Here is a 17,472-nt window from a genome sequence, read left to right as displayed (position 1 = left end):
TACTTGTCAAATCTGGCTCTACCATACGTCTGTGAAATTTAGACAGGGAAGCAGAACATAATGAATACATGCATGAATATATGTTTCAGCATCCCTGATCCTGTCAGCTTTTTCCTCAAATTCTGTGGGTACCCCTTCTATGAATATAATACATCGGAGAGTGGCCAGAGCCATGGGGCAACCATTCTATGTAGATTTTTTTTTCTGTTAGTACAGGATGAATCTCTCTAAATCGGGACTCTCTGGTCCAGCAATATCCATGATCCAGAAGGACGTTCCTGTACCAAAGAGCCCCCATGGCCAGGGAGTCGGGCGGCAGTAGGGCAAGCAGGAGGGAGTTGGCTGACCAATGCAAGGCCTGAGGTCAGCAGTCTGGCTGGGGCTGACAGCAGCAGGGCCACCAGCATGGCTACAGCCAGCAGCAGTGGAGCTGGCAGCCTGAGCCCAGCCGGGGCGGACAGCTTGAGCAGGGCCAATGGCCTGGAGTCTGGCTGGGGCCAGTGGCTGCGGGGCAGGCAACTCAGGTGGGGCCAGCAGCCCAAGCGGGACTGATGGCAGTGGGGCTCATCTGAGGGGTCCAGCAACCAAGGCCTGGTGATGGGGAGAAGGATGCAGCCAGGGAGTCTGCAGTGGAGCCAGAACTGACCTCCTCTGCTCTAGAAAACTTGCTCGTTTGAGACCAGTTAAATCTTGAGGGTGCCGGATCAGGGAAGTCCAACCTGTATCACTACTTTCTGCTTTATCTCCTATAGTGCATGGAGCCAATGTCAACAACCCCAAAGAATCTGGATTTGCCAATAATGGATCTCCCAGGATATCCATGAATTTAGCTGGGCATATGCTATGCCCCCTTCCCCGCTCCCCTACTTGCTGGCAGGTGTTCGCAGTGGATGCCCTAGAAACTCTATGTAATTTAATACATTCTCAGAATAATTTGTGTCCCTTTACAGGTTTTTCAAGTAAGACTGGATGATTCAGCTCATTAACTGTACAATTAAATATTTGTGAATATTACTTCCAGTTGTAGGTTGTTACCAATAAACTAATCTGCTATTGGTGAAAACTATCCGAAATAGTTTATTAAATACCTGTATTTAAACTCATGTGTACATTATTATGCAGTAAGATATCATACGGATATACTACCTGGTTTTCGCCAAGGTTTATCCTCAAAAGAATCTAAATCTACTTCAAGCAGTGGAACACCATTAATACTTCCTGGTGCATCAAGATCCACTCCTTTGATTTTTCCACCTATAAAAAAAAAATAATAATAATAATAATAATAATAATAACTTATCACTGTAAAAGGAATTTTAATATATGAAACACTTTTCATGTGACTTTTCTAAAATGAAAATTTTATTGAAACTTATACAGCATTAAAGTTCTAGACTTTTTTACAGACAAGTATGAAGAAAACATCCCTGCTCCAAAGAGCTTGTAATCTAAATGAAATAATTTTCTTTGCTACTTTAAATGCATTTTACCCTTCCACCTTTCCTATAGAGAAATAATAGCAACTAAGTGGTCTGCAAATAATTTTTTGTACACTCAACTAGTTGCTTCCTGCCCCACATTGCCTCTATCAGAGGGAAGCAGCAGGGGAGGGAGCAGGAACCAGTGCTGGGGAGAGCCAGCTTGGGTCCTCAACTTGTCCCATGCTTTGCCTTTGAAATGTACAAGAGTCCCCTGGGGCTCTTGTAAATTTCAAAAGCAGGGAGCATGGGGCCAGCAGAGGACTGCTTGAGTCCCCCGCTGGTCCCATGTTCCCCAAAGTGCTTCTACCTTTAAAACATAGCAAGAGCCAACGGGTTTTTGCTACATTTCAAAGGCAGAAGCACCCTTATCGACTAATTGAATATACAACACAAATTCCATCGACTATTAGGTGACTAAGCTCAATTTAACATTCCTATGCCATACCCCCTAACTGTTCCTTTGCACCTTCCTAAGGGGGCAGACCTCTGCACTATAAGCTAATTATAGAATCACAGAACTGCAAGGCACTTTGAGAGGTTGAGTGCAGTCCCCTGCCCTCACAGCAGGACCAAGAACTGTCTAGATCATCCCTGCTACATGTCTATCCAACTTTTAAATAAAATATTAAAGGCTTTATAATTGCCTAATTCACTACCACACTACTGCAGAATCTTTATGCAAGAATTATATTACTAAATACAGAGCATGTACTACTACAACAGACTACTGCATTTATTACATTTTCTATTAATATAAATGTGTAAACTTTTTTTACCAGAAGATCCATAAACTCGACCTCCTGTCTTGATGTTGAGATTCACAGGAGCTGTTCCATAGCTTCAAGAAATCAACAAAATTGATAGAAAATTAGGTAGAAAAAAAAACTGACGAAAGAGTGTATTCAGAAACAAAACAAAGAGGACATTGGTTCAACTATAATTCCAAATTTCTAGCTTTCCAAACTAGCAATGCAGAAGTAGAGAGAGCAATCTAGGAGCAAGAGCGTGCACGGCTCCAACACTTCATAACAAAGGGCACTGAACTCTCAATTACACTTTGGGTGCTGAAAGCATAACGACCATGCCAAAGTTTCAACAATACACAAGATAAAAAAGAAAACTAAAACAAAGGGGGGGCGGAGGTGCCTGCTTAGAGATATAGAGGATTCCAGGGAACAAGGATTGGAGAATGCTTTAGATAAAGATTCTTCATTGTTTCAGTATCATCATTTAATCTATATGGAAGCAGGAACAATAAGTATTTATCAAAAATGACTGAAAGGTTACTGTAGTTTCAATAAATATATATCCTTGAGTCTTTTTCTGAAATGCTATTTCTCAAATAATTCTCAGTACATTAAACAAATATCTCATACCTTTAAACTAACAATACTATTTAACAAAACCAGTAAACAAAAATTAGGCCTTATCAGATCTTAAACTTTCAGTGTATATAAAAACACATTAACTAAAAACAAGATGCTATGCTGATCTATTACTAGAGTCCAACACCTGAAAAGATCCAGAACCGTACTGTACCTCAGAACACTAAGGAACAAATTCTACCCCAGAATGTGTGCATGTGGGACAACCCCACAAGTAGCATTTGCCTCTAAACATGGTGAAGACATTTATATTATGTAATCTTGGTAAGTAAAAAGAAAGGTACAATTTACAGCATAACTACCCTGCAATATTTTGTATTCCAATTCTCTGCCTCAATAAAAGTAATATGCATTGCAATAATGCAAGACTCACAAATAGCACTTTTCTTCTGTTATGACATGCTATATTAGTATTCAACTTTGCTGAGAACATTTTGTAGTTCGTGTGTCAATGGCTGAACCTAAACGTATGAAGACATAATTTAAGCTTGTAAAAATTATTGCACCAGTTTATTTAAAGCTGAATTAATTTTAAAATCCTTTTGCTGTACATAAAACAAGAGTGGGTGACAAATTCATTGAATAATCTTGCTCTGAAAGGGCTTTTTAGAAAAAAAGTGGTCATTTTATTTAAAATTCCTAGTACTCAGTTTTATTAAACTTTAATGTAATCTGCTGATATCTCTATGTACTCATGAGGGGCACCCTGCCCGTTAGTAAAGCAATATTAATCTTCCTCCCTCTTCTTTTTTAGGTTCTCCTTATCCAAAGGTGACCAGCTCCGGAGCATGCAGTATGCTGTTGAAATGATAATCAATCACAAATACTCATGACAAATAGAGCTGGCATTTGTTAACACTGCACTGTTTGGCAAACTTAGTTTTTAATATATGAATTACCAAAGCCCTGGAACACTAAATACTTTGCAAAACTGAAGAATATGTCATTCTAAAGCGGACACTGTAATAGTATACATAACCTAGTAAATATACCACTGCAGTACATAGAGCATTAAACCCTACAAGCTCTATTTATATAAATAATCAATATGTCTATTCATGTGAGAAAAGCAAGCAGAATATGACTCAGTATCATCAGAGGCATCATTAACAAAATTTTATTCTATGCATGAGCAGCAACCCCAAAGCAGGCTTTCCATTCTTTAATGCTGCTTTTTCTTTGAAATCCTTGCAAACATGTAATTAACTTGAAAAATTATATTCCATAAATTTAAGTTAACATAGCGCTTTTTAAAGTTGTTGGGGTAGCAGAAAGTGAAAATGAAGTGCTCTATTCACAGGAAAAAAGATACAAGACAGTGATAACACAAGTTTTTCTACATAGCCCAACCATGTCTCTAACTTTCAAGAACCATGCCAGTTCAATACTCAAGTCCACTAAATACTCTGTGAACTAGGGATGTAAAAACATGTTTAAAATAACTGTGTATAACCTCTGTGATTTTCAGCAGAGTTGCTGCAGGTTTGCCGGAAGCAAGACTGGCATGAGCTGCTGCTGACCTTGCTCCTGGGAAGGAGACTTTGCTGACATAGCAAAGCTGCCTCTCTGGGAGTGGGGCCAGAGCTGCTGCCAGCCCTTCTCCTGGGGAGGCTTTGCTGCAGGATATGCAGCTGGCTCCCTGGAAGCCCCAGGGAGACAGTGTGTAACCTGTTGCAGGGAGGGGCAGAGGGGGCCACCATGGACAGGGCTACTTCGACAAGCCTCACAAGGCTGCAGTAGCCTCTTGCCCAGGACAGATTGGTAGCTACTCTAGCCCCTATCAGTTAACCACAACCAGTAAGCCTCACCCATTTTACATCCCTACTGTAAACAGCATAAAACGTCAACTATAATGGTGCTATAATATGCACTTATCCACTGGAAGTTGGCTGAGAACATATTTCAAGTTCTTTGTACACAATACTTTCCAGTTTGCAAAAAAAGGCCAAGATGTCATAAACACTAACCTAAAATTCTAATTCGGTTATATTTTCGCTTGATTAAATTAACGAGTCTCAGCCACCATGTTTCTGCAAGGCAACTGTTTTTCAGAAATTTAAAGTGAAAATGTACTTTATCTGCTGTTTCTTCCTTACAGAAATTTTATTTTAAAGTTTTCTGTTTTCAGATCATTTTGATCATTACATTTTATTTGGTTAACCAAATGAAAAGGCTATATAGACATGCACAGAATAACCCAGTTGCTGTTTATTTCAAACATTATACTTGCTGTAAGGTCTGAGTCAAACTCTTTAATATTCCAGGTCTGAAAATAACATACCCATACTGTGGACCACCTGTTTTAATATCTCCTATGGTGACATGAACATCATCCTCATCATCATCACTGTCACTGTCACTGTCATCCTCAGCCTCTGTTGTCTTCTTCAACAAAAACAGACAAAAGAGATACAATCAGGCATTTACTAAAAAATCAGACTTAAGCATCCATTCCAGAGATCTTTGGTGAAAAAAAACATTAACAAGTCAGTTTATACTTTTTGGCTTACAGCTGGCATCTACAGCTTAGCACGAAGGATCCTTATAGGACAACCAAACATATCAATTGAGTCTATATGAACACAGATGATATCTGGATGCAAAGGGGGTAAGAAAGCTTAAATAGCTTGAATGTCAACAGGCTATTTGTGAAGTTTAACATTCTGAAGAAAAAGTGGTTATGGTTAGGGTGATGCTTACTGGTTAACCAGCGACCAGGCTGGAACAGCCCCCAGCCTGGTGGACCCAGCCTGAACCGCCCACGGTGCAGCAGGTTTAGATAAGAGGCTCCATCCGCGGGATCCCGTTTAAGCAGTTAACTGGTTAAACTTAACATTTAACTGATTAAATAGGATTTTACATCACTAGTTTTAGATAGACAAATTTTACTTCCCTAGTTTTGGATATCTAGTTCATAGCAGTTCAGCTCTATTATCATGTACTCAACATGGAAAGAACATAAAAATAAGAGACTAAATTCTGTAAATACACCTTCACAGGGAATCAAAAACTAATATTTACGAATGCTGGTAAAAATAATGTTCAGGTACACATTCTTCAGCAAACATCACAAATTATTATTAAATAAATCACACAATTTCTTCTCCATAGCTGAATGAATACTATTCAGCAGATAACTTATTCAAGGACTATACTTGGTATACAATGAATAAGTTGTTTGTTTGTTTTTTGTTACTCAAGAATTTTTACAGTAAGGTATGCTTTTTTTAGACTCCTGTTGACTCTATATGTATATCCTTCCTATTCCCCATTTTCCTCTATCATTTTATTAAAGTGACAATATATTAATAAGTGAATTGCCTGGAGATGTAAGAGGGGGAAGGATCAGATGGTATTAGAAATAAATATTAACATGCATACACATTTAAAACATAGTACTAATTAGCTGCCTCCATGTCGCCAACATATTAAAAATACTATTAATTTAGTAATTTACAATTATCCCTTCTCTCCTCCCTTCCCCACCAAAAAACTAACCTTTGCAGCACTACTAGTAATTAGCATTTACATAGTGCTTTTAATTGGACAACCATAAAACATTTCTGAAACATTATATAAGCTTTGATATCCCTGTTAGGTCATTTTTAGGTCACTGGTTTAACCCATGAGATGTGCAAAAGGTTATACAAAAAGTATTGTTGCAGGCGCAAACTCTGCACAAAAAATGAGCTGAAAATAAGTCAAATCAAGTGACAGAGTTCTTCAGTCACTGAAATTATCATTGCCTCATGTGAAAACAAAAACAAAGCATATTAACAATATCTGTAATATATATTTAAAATTACCGTTTTCACAACACCATTTTCAGAAGCTTCCTCTTCATTTGAAGCAGGTGGCGGAGCACTTAAACAGAAAATGCAAGCTAGTTACTATGTTTACCTACATATTACAGTAAAAAAGCACTGATACATTATTTTGAACTATAGCCAAGGTCCCAGCACTCTTTTATATGACTGTTAAGCAATATTCTGAGAGATAATTTAATAGCAACTTTATGGTCTTAGGAGACACAAATTATGCTAATATTTTTAAAGTACTATATTTTCAATTCATCATCAGGCTTGGATCCTGCATCTTTGAAAGTCAAAGAGAGGTTTTCATTGGAATACAATGGGAACAGGATTTGATCCTTGATATACAAAAATGAAGACTGAGATTTTACAATGAGCAGATTAAGACTCATCTTCCATTAAAATGATGTGCCTAAACATACCATGTTTCAAAAAATCTCTATCAAAGTTTTGTTCTCTCTGGCACAAGAGTATAAGATATTTTAGAGACAACATTTGATCATCCTTTAAATTTGTTGTAACCTAATTTGTCCATAAGTATTGAAAACTATTTGTTTGTAAAGTAATTCTGCCACTCAAATTTATAAAAAACAAGTGAACCCAATAGCCAGTTTTTTGTGGCTTCTGAGACAGCAATTAATTTAATTTCTATAATTGTGTTGACATCCTTGTTTATGCTGCACGACAAAAAACATACAAGAACCACACTGACCAATGTTCCTTAACTGAAAAGGAGAATATTGATACTTAAAAAAATATTTCCTCAAGCCTGTATGTGGGATCTGCAGTTCCAAATTATTTTTGGGTGGGCAATCAGACCAAAAAAAACAATTTGGTACTAATTTAAGTTGGCAACACTTCCGGTACTTCAATGAGAGATGCACCTGCTAGTTATCAGGGCTGAATCTGGTTCTGGGATTCACTCCCAAGTGTTTCATGTCACTGTTCATTACAATGATACACTGGCTAATGTCAAGTTAAAAAACAATAATTTAATTTAATGTTTTGAATGGTGCTAGAATTACAAGAATGGAGACTGAAGCATTAGTAATAGTACAACCTTCATCACTCTGTCCCAACCTGTAAGACGACAGATTAGGGGTCAAGAACTAGTGATTGTCATTCAGCATATTGCCAATAGTGATGCCAATTATTGTCAATCAGGATGGCTTGTTTTGTGGTCAGATATGGCATTATTGACTAGAAACTGCAGAAATCAACTTATTTAACAACTGATCATTTTTACTGACACATAACAAATACTCTAAAAAGAAAACAGACTTTAATAATAAGATCACTATAAAGCCTTAAAAAGTAACCAATACATCAAAGAACTAGTCCAGCACATTTTAATTACTATGGCAAATACAATCTAAAGTTTATCTGCCACAGAGGCCAATCCAATAAAGATGAAAATACTTGTCTTTAAACATGTTCAAATGCAGTGAATCTCAGAGAGTGCAGGTACATTATTAACTTTCTCATGGCTATGTTCTTTCAGTATTTCTCTTCATTACAAATTATACCCATACTAGCAGGTGAAGCTCGTCTTTGAGACGCGGAGCAAAGCTGCGGAGGACCTGGGCGGCGGCACCGCGGCGCATCTCAGTCCCGCCCCTTCCCCCCTCAGCTAGTGCGCCCCTCCCCCCCAGCAGACCAGGCTTTTCTCGCGGACGCCTGTGGTAGAGCAGCTGGGGCACTGCCGGTTGGTCCCGCAGCGCCGCTCCACGGCGTTACTGGACCAACCTGGCAGCACCCCAGCTGCTCTGCAGCACGCATCCTGATTCAGCCGCTGCTGGTCAGTTTCAGCAGCGGCTGAATCAGGACGACTGGGGCACAGCAGCAGGGGTGCTGCTGGGTTGGTCCAGTAGCGCCTAGGAGCGGCGCTACTGGAGCAAGCCAGCAGCACCCCAGCTGCTCTGCCCCAGGCGTCCCCAAGTCAGCCGCTGCTGAAACCGACCAGCGGCTGACTACAGGAAGCCCCAGGCAGAGTTTCTCTGCCCCAGGCAGAGTTTCTCTGCCCCAGGCTTCCTGGAATCAGCCGCTGATCAGTTTCAGCAGCAGCTGACTTGGGGACACCTGGGGTAGAGCAGCTGGGGTGCTGCCGGGTTGGTCCCCGCAGCGCCGAGGTGAGGGCACTGCAGGGACCTACCTGGCAGCGCCCCAGCTGCTCTGTCCCAGGCATCCAGATTCAGCTGCTGTTGAAACTGATCAGCGGCTGATTCCAGGAAGCCTGGGGCAAAGAAACTCTGCCTCAGGCTTCCTGTAGTCAGCCGCTGGTCAGTTTCAGCAGCGGCTGAATCTGGACGCCAGTTCCGACTTAAGTACAAATTCAACTTAAGTACAAACCTACAGTCCCTATCTTGTATGTAACCTGGGGACTGCCTGTAAAAGAACAGTTTTAAATTTGTAGGATTTCTACTTTAAATATTATTCATTTAACTGAATAATCGCCTTACGTAATAAATTTGAATCAGAAACTCAGAAAGTTTCCATTACTGTTTCCATAACTAATTGTAATTATTTTTTGATTTGTGACAGTAAAAATTTTCTTTGCACTAAAATGACAATTGAATAGGTGATTCAATTTTAATTTTGTTAGTGAATATGATTAGAGTTCATAAAAAATAATGATCCTGACTTTTTTCCTGATAAAAAACAAAAATAATTATTTAAACCTTTCACCCAGCATATTCTGGTCTCAAAAGTATTGCATTTAGCTAATTTAAGTGACAGGACTGTTTAATACAAAATTTGGTATCTGTAGGTAATTGCAAAGTATGACTATTTTGCACAAAACCATAAACTCTTCAAAATAAATAAAACAAAGCACTTTTGCTGCAAACACCTAACTAAGCAAACTAGCATATTGTTCATTCATGCCATTTTGACTAGAGTTGTAAAATGGAGCAGGTGGAAGCAATACTGGAAAATCAAAAAACGACACTGAAGGTTAGGTTCACAAGAGGGACTTAACCCCCCCTGCTACCTAGTCGAATTCACAACCCCAAGTTTTCTCCCCACACAACACATAGGGAGAGTTAGGTGCCCGAAAAAGGGATTCACAGAAGTCAGCATATTTGGTGGACTGTAGGGATGTGAATGTATAATGGTGTAAACGGTTAACTGATAAGCCTGGCTTATGGGTTAACGTTCATAGTTTCATGCAGATTCCCACCCTGCTACTGGAAATTCGGCTGCTACCCTTGCACTGCTGCCTCTGTATCAAAGGCACTAGTGTGGGGCAGCAACCAAGGGGGCTGCAGGCAGGAGCAGGTACGCTACTGGTGTGCATCAGTTCCTGGGGAGTTCCTGCTGCTATCTCTGGTATGTCTACACTACAGTGTTATTTTGAAATAGTTATTTCGAAACAACGCGTCTACACACAAAATGCATTTCAAAATAGCACTTTGCTATTTCGAAATAGCGCGTCCACACTGAGTGGATGCTGAATCGCATTTAAGGCTGGCCGGAACCAGTTCCGCCAGGGCACCAGGTCAGGACTTACTGAGCCTCAGGCAGCAGCCCCACAATCTGAGATCTGTGCTTAAAGGGACTCCACCCTTCCCCCTCCCCTGGATAGCTAGTTCTCAGGTTTCCCTGCTTGCCTGTCTACCTAAATGAGGGACAGCAAAGCATTTTGTCTCTGCATGCTCTGGTCGGCCTCACTCGGGACACCACAGAACTCTGCAATATGGAGCTAGAGCTGCCCCTGGGCACTCTGCTGCTTCTCTTGGTTGTGTTGCTAAGAGCCTGGCTGCACTTTCTTCAGACTGCCATCCGGGAGGTCCATCGGGGGGCTGCCAGTATCCAGGAGGCCCTGCGGGAGAGCTTCCACCCTGAGGAGCACTAAGAGCCTCCCTGGTCTGCTCCACTGGGGGCTTGTGCCTCATTCCTCACTCACGTCCTTCCACTTACCCCTACCTAATCCACCTTCCTGATGTCAAATAAAATACACGTATTTTCATGAACACAAACTCTCTTTATTTAATGAAACTGGGAGGGAGGGAGTGAAACTCTGGTGAGACTGGGGAAAGGAGGCAGGAGAGGGGAAGAGAGAGGGTGGGAGAGGGGAGGGGGAAACCTGGGAGAAGGAAGCTGGAAGGGGGAAGGGAAGCTCAGAAGTGGGGGTCTTGCCGGACCAACTTGATTTTCATGCGAACCTGGGTTCGCATGTGGCCTTTGGTGGCCAGGCTGGCAGCTATCCTGCCACAGGCTGCATTCCTCCATCTAGGGCAGAGATCATGAACGTTGGGGGAATTCCCCCCAAACCTGAATAAGGTCCAGGATCTCCACCCTGGACCAGGAAGGTGCCCGATTTCTCTGGGCCCTAGCAGGCTCCTGGGAGCTGGCAGACTCCTTCTGGGGAGTGGTGAAGGGTTGGCTGCCAGGGGCTTGCTGGCTCATGTTTTGAGGCCACTGGGTCGGGGCAGTGACTGCTGGCTCTGGGCTAGCAGGCTTGGAGCTGGCACATCACTGTGGCCAGAGTCTACCCCTTTAAGGGCTCCGGGGAGGGGGTGAGGGAGTGGAGTGTTCTTGGTTGAGGCTGGAGTGGCCATCAGGGCTCCCTGGGAAGGCTGGAGGCCCCCTATTTCAAAATAAGTGTCTACACAGTACTTATTTTGAAATAACTATTTCAAATTTGGCGTTATTCCTCGTAGAATGAGGTTTACCAAATTCAAAATAAGCGCTCCGCTATTTCGAATTTATTTTGAAATAACTCTGCTGTGTAGACATACCCTCTGATACAAGTGGTAATGGAAGAGATATACTGAAATAACACAAAGCCATGAGATGATGAGAGGGCGAGCCTTAAAAATCACTCTTCAAAGGTGATTAGGCAACAGCTGAGCAGCAGTTTGGTGTATGCTAGTGACATATAAATATTGAACTTTGGTACATAAACCATTTTGTGAATCTATGAAAGAAATGATCAGCATAGCAATTAAATACTATGGGGAAGAAGAATCTGGACACTGTTTACAGAAGATACTAGAAAATCAGAGAACAACAAGGTAGTATAACTTCAAACATCAATATCAGAAGTGTCACCAATATGAAAGTAACATTAGAAAAGTCAGATTGATACAAAAGGGACCATTTCATTGCTTAAATTTTCATTGACTCATATACACAAATATGCCCGAGCTATTCAAACTGGATTTAAATTCTGATATGAGCTAGAAACAGTGTAACGTGATCATAATCAATCACATATAATGGTACTCCTGTATAGGAGTAGAATGCAAATCAAAAATGTCTTGTGCATTTTGGTGAACTTCCACTACTATTACAGTGAAGTTTCACTTCATTACAACTGAATCCACTGTGGAATACTGAATGTAAAGCATAAAATTTCAAAGGGATTGTCTCTACCTCGTTACTGCTTAGGGATAAAGTCCAGTCACTCCAGAGATTTTAGAAAATGCCAGTCTTGGAAAAGCATGAAAGCACTGACTACAGCTACTCCATACTGTGGCCTTCATCACACTGAGAATTGCTAGCAATTCTTTCTTCATTAGTTAAACACCAGTGTAGCTTTGGCACCAATGTGAACACAGGTGAAAAAGGCAGAGTATATTCATGTAAGCTTCTGAACAGGCTTACAAGGCTCTAATTTTTTAATTGGAGCATATGGTTTTACACACACACGCAAAATATACTTCCATAGATGATAACCAAAATGTACAGTAATAAAATGTTAATTAAGAACTTAAAGTCAATATCCAGTGATTTAGACTTTTTACAAATTCACTATGAACGAATAGTAGTAACAGGTATAATCTGTTGATGGTACGTGTATTTGAGTATTTGACGTGACATTGAAAAGTTGAGTTTTAATGGTATATAAAGCTTTAACTTTTTAATCTCAACACCTTTCATTAAATAATTGTCTGATCCCCATAATTTCCTGCAACTGTGCAAATGTTTAAGCTTTTATATTGATTAATTTACAGTGTTATCTACTAAAATTATAAAAGAATAAAAAATGAATTCTGTCAAGCCTATCTATAGATTATGAGAAAAGACACAGTAAAACAGCTTGTCTAGATGACATAGTGTAACAATGACAGACCTCAAATCTACGTTAGCGTTTCCATTAGCATCAGCAAAACTGCACTGTGCTAGACTAAACTGCTAAAAGGCCCAGATTTGTACAGGTATTTGGACAGTGCTGAACTCAGTGTCACAACACTTAACTGACTTAGGAACCTAAATATCATTTTCAAAAGCTATAGGCATTTTAGGACTCAAACAATTATTGTAACACAACACTGAGCATAGCAACACCTAAATATCTTGGCCAAAGTCTTCAGAGAAACTACAGCCTAGAAATGAAGATGCAGCCTTCCAGAGTTATATCTTGGTAAGATTTCAGTCTCCACACCCTGCAGTTGCAAAGGACACAGGGCACAACAAAAGGTGTAGGGACCTCTGGATGATCTCTGTCACCAAGTTAACTCAATGATTGGCTGAGATATGCTCTTGGATAAAGAAAAACTGGTTGTAAGACTGAAATTATACTATTAGGTAGAAGAAAATACCAAGAAGAATGTGTAGGCACTGTGCAGTTTAGGAAGCTTTCCTTGATTCCTAGCTGAAGCTAACCTCTCACAGCAGCACCTGCAAGTAACACGTTCTACCATCTCTCACTGACCAGAAGTAATGTCCTATCCTTACATAACATGGGTAATTCACAATTTTGTCTTCATTTCCCTGAACTACAAGAATGCAGGCCTGACAGCACTACTGCTGAGGGAATTAGAATGCAGCAGCTTATCTCCTCACTTACAAAAGATTCTGTGAACACATCACATCTGCCTTTTACTCACTAAAGAAAATCATTTCAAGTAAAAGATTTCAGTCCTTACTATTGATAACTAAAAGGCCTGGTCAAAGAATACCTAGAAAATATGTACTGCTCAGAAATCTCAGTCACTCTTGACAATAAAGCTCTATTTAAAAGGATTCAACTATAATCTAATATCATATGTATATCCCTGACAAGGCAATCTCCAAGAACATTCAGTATATGCTTCAGGCCTAGCTTCTAATTTTAGGAATACACTAAGCAAGTCAAATGAATGAAAACCAAGAACTAGCAAAAGTGAATGATTCCATGCTGTCATATTTATTGCTCTAGATGTCTTTAGTTGCTCAGTATCTATTTTGTCACCTGCCTCAAAAGAGAACATCAACAGCTTGAAAATAGAGTGAAATGTTCTTATTTCACTGTAGCATCTACACTGAAATGTTATTACACCTTCCTCACAAGTACAGGCAGTCCCCGGGTTACGTACAAGATAGGGACTATAGGTTTGTTCTTAAGTTGAATTTGTATGTAAGTCGGAACTGGCGTCCAGATTCAGCCGCTGTTGAAACTGACCAGCAGCGGCTGAATCGGACACGCCTGGGGCAGAGCAGCTGGAATGCTGCTGGGTTCGTCTGGTAGCGCCGACCCTTGGCGCGGCGGGACCAACCCGGCAGCACCCCAGCTGCTCTGCCCCAGGCGTTCCCAAGTCAGCCGCTGCTGAAACTGACCAGCAGCTGACTACAGGAATCCAGAGGCAGAGCTGCTCTGCCCCGGGCTTCCTGGAATCAGCCGCTGATCAGTTTCAACAGCGGCTGAATCTGGACGCCTGGGACAGAGCAGCTGCGGCGCTGCCAGGTAGGTCCAGTAGTGCCGAGGAGTGGCGCTGCGGGACCAACCCGGCAGCACCCCAGCTGCTCTACCCCAGGTGTCCCCAAGTCAGCTGCTGCTGAAACTGATCAGTGGCTGATTCCAGGAAGCCCAGGGCAGAGCAGCTCTGCCTCAAGCTTCCTGTAGTCAGCCACTGGTCAGATTCAGCAGTGGCAGAATCTGGATGCCTGGGACAGAGCAGCTGGGGCGCTGCCAGGTAGGTCCCCGCAGCGCCACACCTCGGCACTGCGGGGACCAACCCGGCAGCACCCCAGCTGCTCTACCCCAGGCGTCATGATTCAGTCGCTGCTGAAACTGACCAGCGGCGAGAAAAGCCTGGTCTGCTGAGGGGGGGAGGCACTAGCTGCGCCCCTCCCTCCCCCCAGCAGACCAGGGAGACGCGGAGCGGCTTTTCTCGCCGCGGAGGACATGGGCGGCGGGACCGCGGCGCGTCTCGGCGGTCCCACCGCCCACGTTCTCCGCGGCGAGAAAAGCCTGGTCTGCTGGGGGGAGGGGGCACACTAGCTGCGCCCCCCCCCCCCCCCAGCAGACCAGAGAGACACGGAGCGGCTTTTCTCGCCACGGAGGACGCGGGCAGCGGGACCGAGATGCGCCGCTGTCCCGCTGCCTGCGTCCTCCGCGGCGAGAAAAGCCGCTCCGCGTCTCCCTGGTCTGCTGGGGGGGGCACTAGCTCCACGTCTCACTGGTCTGCTGGGGGGAAGCGCCCCCTGTGCCGCCGGAGGCGGCGACAGTGGGGGAGGCACCCCGCACTAGCTGCGCCCCTTCCCCCCGTTTGTAACTAGGGGTCCGACTTAAGTCGGATTGACCTAACCCAGGGACTGCCTGTACTGCAAATTACAGCAGATATCCCTAAGTCCTATAATAATACATTTAAGTGAGAATGAAGTGGGCTCCCAATGTAACAAAAACTACATTAAAGAAATCTTAGTCCTTTTTTACAATGATATGGATAATGCTGCACTTTAATTAAAAATGGATTTTCATATTTAAGATTGAAAAGCCCCAATTCTAGAGAAAGCCATTTAAACAGTTGAACTGGCAGATCACACAAATGATATGAAGGAGATATTCAAAGGTAACCATTTAGGTGTCCAACTCCCAACGCTGTAACCGCAAGAAAAAGGTGTGAAATTATGTTTTAATACACTTTTTGCACAACTACATTACCAGATTCACAACTTATCAAGACACCCACCTAGCTTTTTGTTCCTCTGGTCTCTCTGGTTCATTTTCATCTGTCAAAAGAAAAACATTATTTAAATATTATGTATGAGAAACCCTAGAGTCAAAAATAGCAGTTTATTGCAAGCTTATCCTATACCAAATAACTTTATTTAAGCAATGATCCCTGAATAAATTTGTGGGCTCTCCAGTCCTGAGTTAGATATATGTGCTAAGACATCTGACCCAAGACAGCACCCCCTTAAGCCAACAGAGCTCTACAAATAGACCCTTACAGTATCAGTGTTTTAGTTTGCAGGCAACAGTAATGTGGTTAGGGTACAAAATTGGTATGTCTACACTGCAGCTGGCAACAATGGCCCACTCAGGGAAAACAAATTCATCCTAGTGAGGTGCAAGGTAGCACTCTTAAAACAGAAGTATTGATGGTGTAGCTTGGACTGCATCTTAGACTCACAAGACCAGTTCATATTCCTAATGTCAGCATGCTAGCTGAAGCCCCACTAATGAGAGTGTCTACCCAGGCTCGAAACTCACTCCCAGTGGCAGATTAGACATACCCACCGAAGTGAAGCTCCATAGTTTCAAACAAACAAAAGAGAAAGATTACAGTATTTCAAATGTGATTATGTATGTGAAAATTTAAGGGCCTAAGAATATTAAAATAATTTTAAGATAATTTATATGAAAGGCATAACAGAAAACAAGGTGTTGATCTTGCTATCTTTATTCATGAAAGCAATCATGGATTTTGGTGGAACTAATGAGATGAATGAGGGGCCAATCCTGCAGCCCTAAATGTAAACTCAGTATTCCGTATCAATCACATCTCAGAATTTTCTCAAAGTGTTGGAGACACTACTACCTGTCAGAAAATAAAATACCGTTTGATACACAAACATGCTTTTGATCAGTCATTATATTCTAACCTTCCAGTCCAAAACGAGTGGATTTGGTACAAATTATAGACTGAAGCACTATAGGAACCCAGTGTCCAATCAGCCTTTTCCTCCTAGTTCTAAGTAATTCTACAGAATGGGAAATTACACTTGGAAGTACACATTTTAAATCTTTGGTATGTCAAAGGAGTCTCTCAAATCTAGATCTAGGTAGGAGCTAAATAGGATGGTGATGGAAAATTTACAAGGCCAGAAAGAAAGACTCATGGACCTTTTAAAGGGGGCCGCATTTGTGGGAGCACATAACCAGCCAGGAGCTGCCTGAGGCTTATGGCGGAAGGGGGGTGGCCGGATAATGGAGAGCTGAAAACCCAGGAGGTCAAGCGAAAGGAGGGGACCAGGCAGAGATGGGGCGGGGAGCAGAGAGCCGCAGGCCTGGGGATCACTGCAGTCACACTGGAGCCCGGGGGTGCGCCGTGACCAGCCTCCAGCCCGGCCACACTAGCGCAGGTGGTTCCCGCACCAACAGGCCAGGCCGGCAGCCCCCGGCGCGGCTCCTGCGGGAGATGGGCACGCGGTCAGAGGCAGCAGGCCCGGCCCGGCCCGGCCCAGGGATCGGCCTAGGCGATGGGAGAGCGGCTGCTGCGCACGCTAGGGCCTAGCGCTCCCCTTCCGGCCTTTCCCCGTCCCGCGGCGCCAGGGAGCGCGAGGCGGCCGGGCCAGGCCGGGGCCTAGGAAGGTGCGTACCGCCATAGAGCCACTCCTCCTCCTCATCCCCGCCGGCCCCGCTCAGATCCGCCGCCAGCCGCTCCACCTCGCCGGCCGACATGGCCGCCTGCCCTGGACCGCGCCGGCCCTGCGCTGCACAGGCACAGACCGCGCGCGCAGCTCCCCGCGGCAGCCGAGCGGCGGAGGAGGAGGCGGCGGCCGGTGTGTGCAGCGCCCGCCCTCCCCCGCCGAGGAGCCGCCGCCGCCGCCGCTCGCTCAGCGCTTCCCCTCCCCCCGCTGAAT

The 17,472-nt window shown here is 43.1% G+C and overlaps 1 protein-coding gene across 15 annotated transcripts in view; it reads right to left on the bottom strand.

Moving 5' to 3' along the window:
• Positions 1-17,472, bottom strand: part of FIP1L1 (factor interacting with PAPOLA and CPSF1) — a 101,842-nt gene extending 84,370 nt beyond the window's left edge. For 2 of the 15 annotated variants that reach the window (XM_075930419.2, XM_075930424.2), the window contains exons 1-6: positions 17,209-17,472; positions 15,576-15,615; positions 6,673-6,730; positions 5,148-5,251; positions 2,258-2,319; positions 1,147-1,254 (exon numbers count right to left, since the gene is read on the bottom strand). In XM_075930419.2, coding sequence (XP_075786534.1) covers positions 1,147-1,254; positions 2,258-2,319; positions 5,148-5,251; positions 6,673-6,730; positions 15,576-15,615; positions 17,209-17,290 — 454 coding nt within the window. In that variant the 5' untranslated portion in view covers positions 17,291-17,472. The remainder of the gene's footprint in view (positions 1-1,146; positions 1,255-2,257; positions 2,320-5,147; positions 5,252-6,672; positions 6,731-15,575; positions 15,616-17,208) is intronic. The other 13 variants (XM_075930417.2, XM_075930422.2, XM_075930420.2 and 10 more) reach the window with 8 other exon arrangements.

Source organism: Pelodiscus sinensis, chromosome 4, assembly GCF_052426305.1.
Source record: "Pelodiscus sinensis isolate ZL-2025 chromosome 4, ASM5242630v1, whole genome shotgun sequence".
NCBI lineage: Eukaryota > Metazoa > Chordata > Testudines > Trionychidae > Pelodiscus > Pelodiscus sinensis.
The sequence above is the reverse complement of the archived record's forward strand: the minus strand, read 5'-3'. Positions and strand labels throughout refer to the sequence as shown.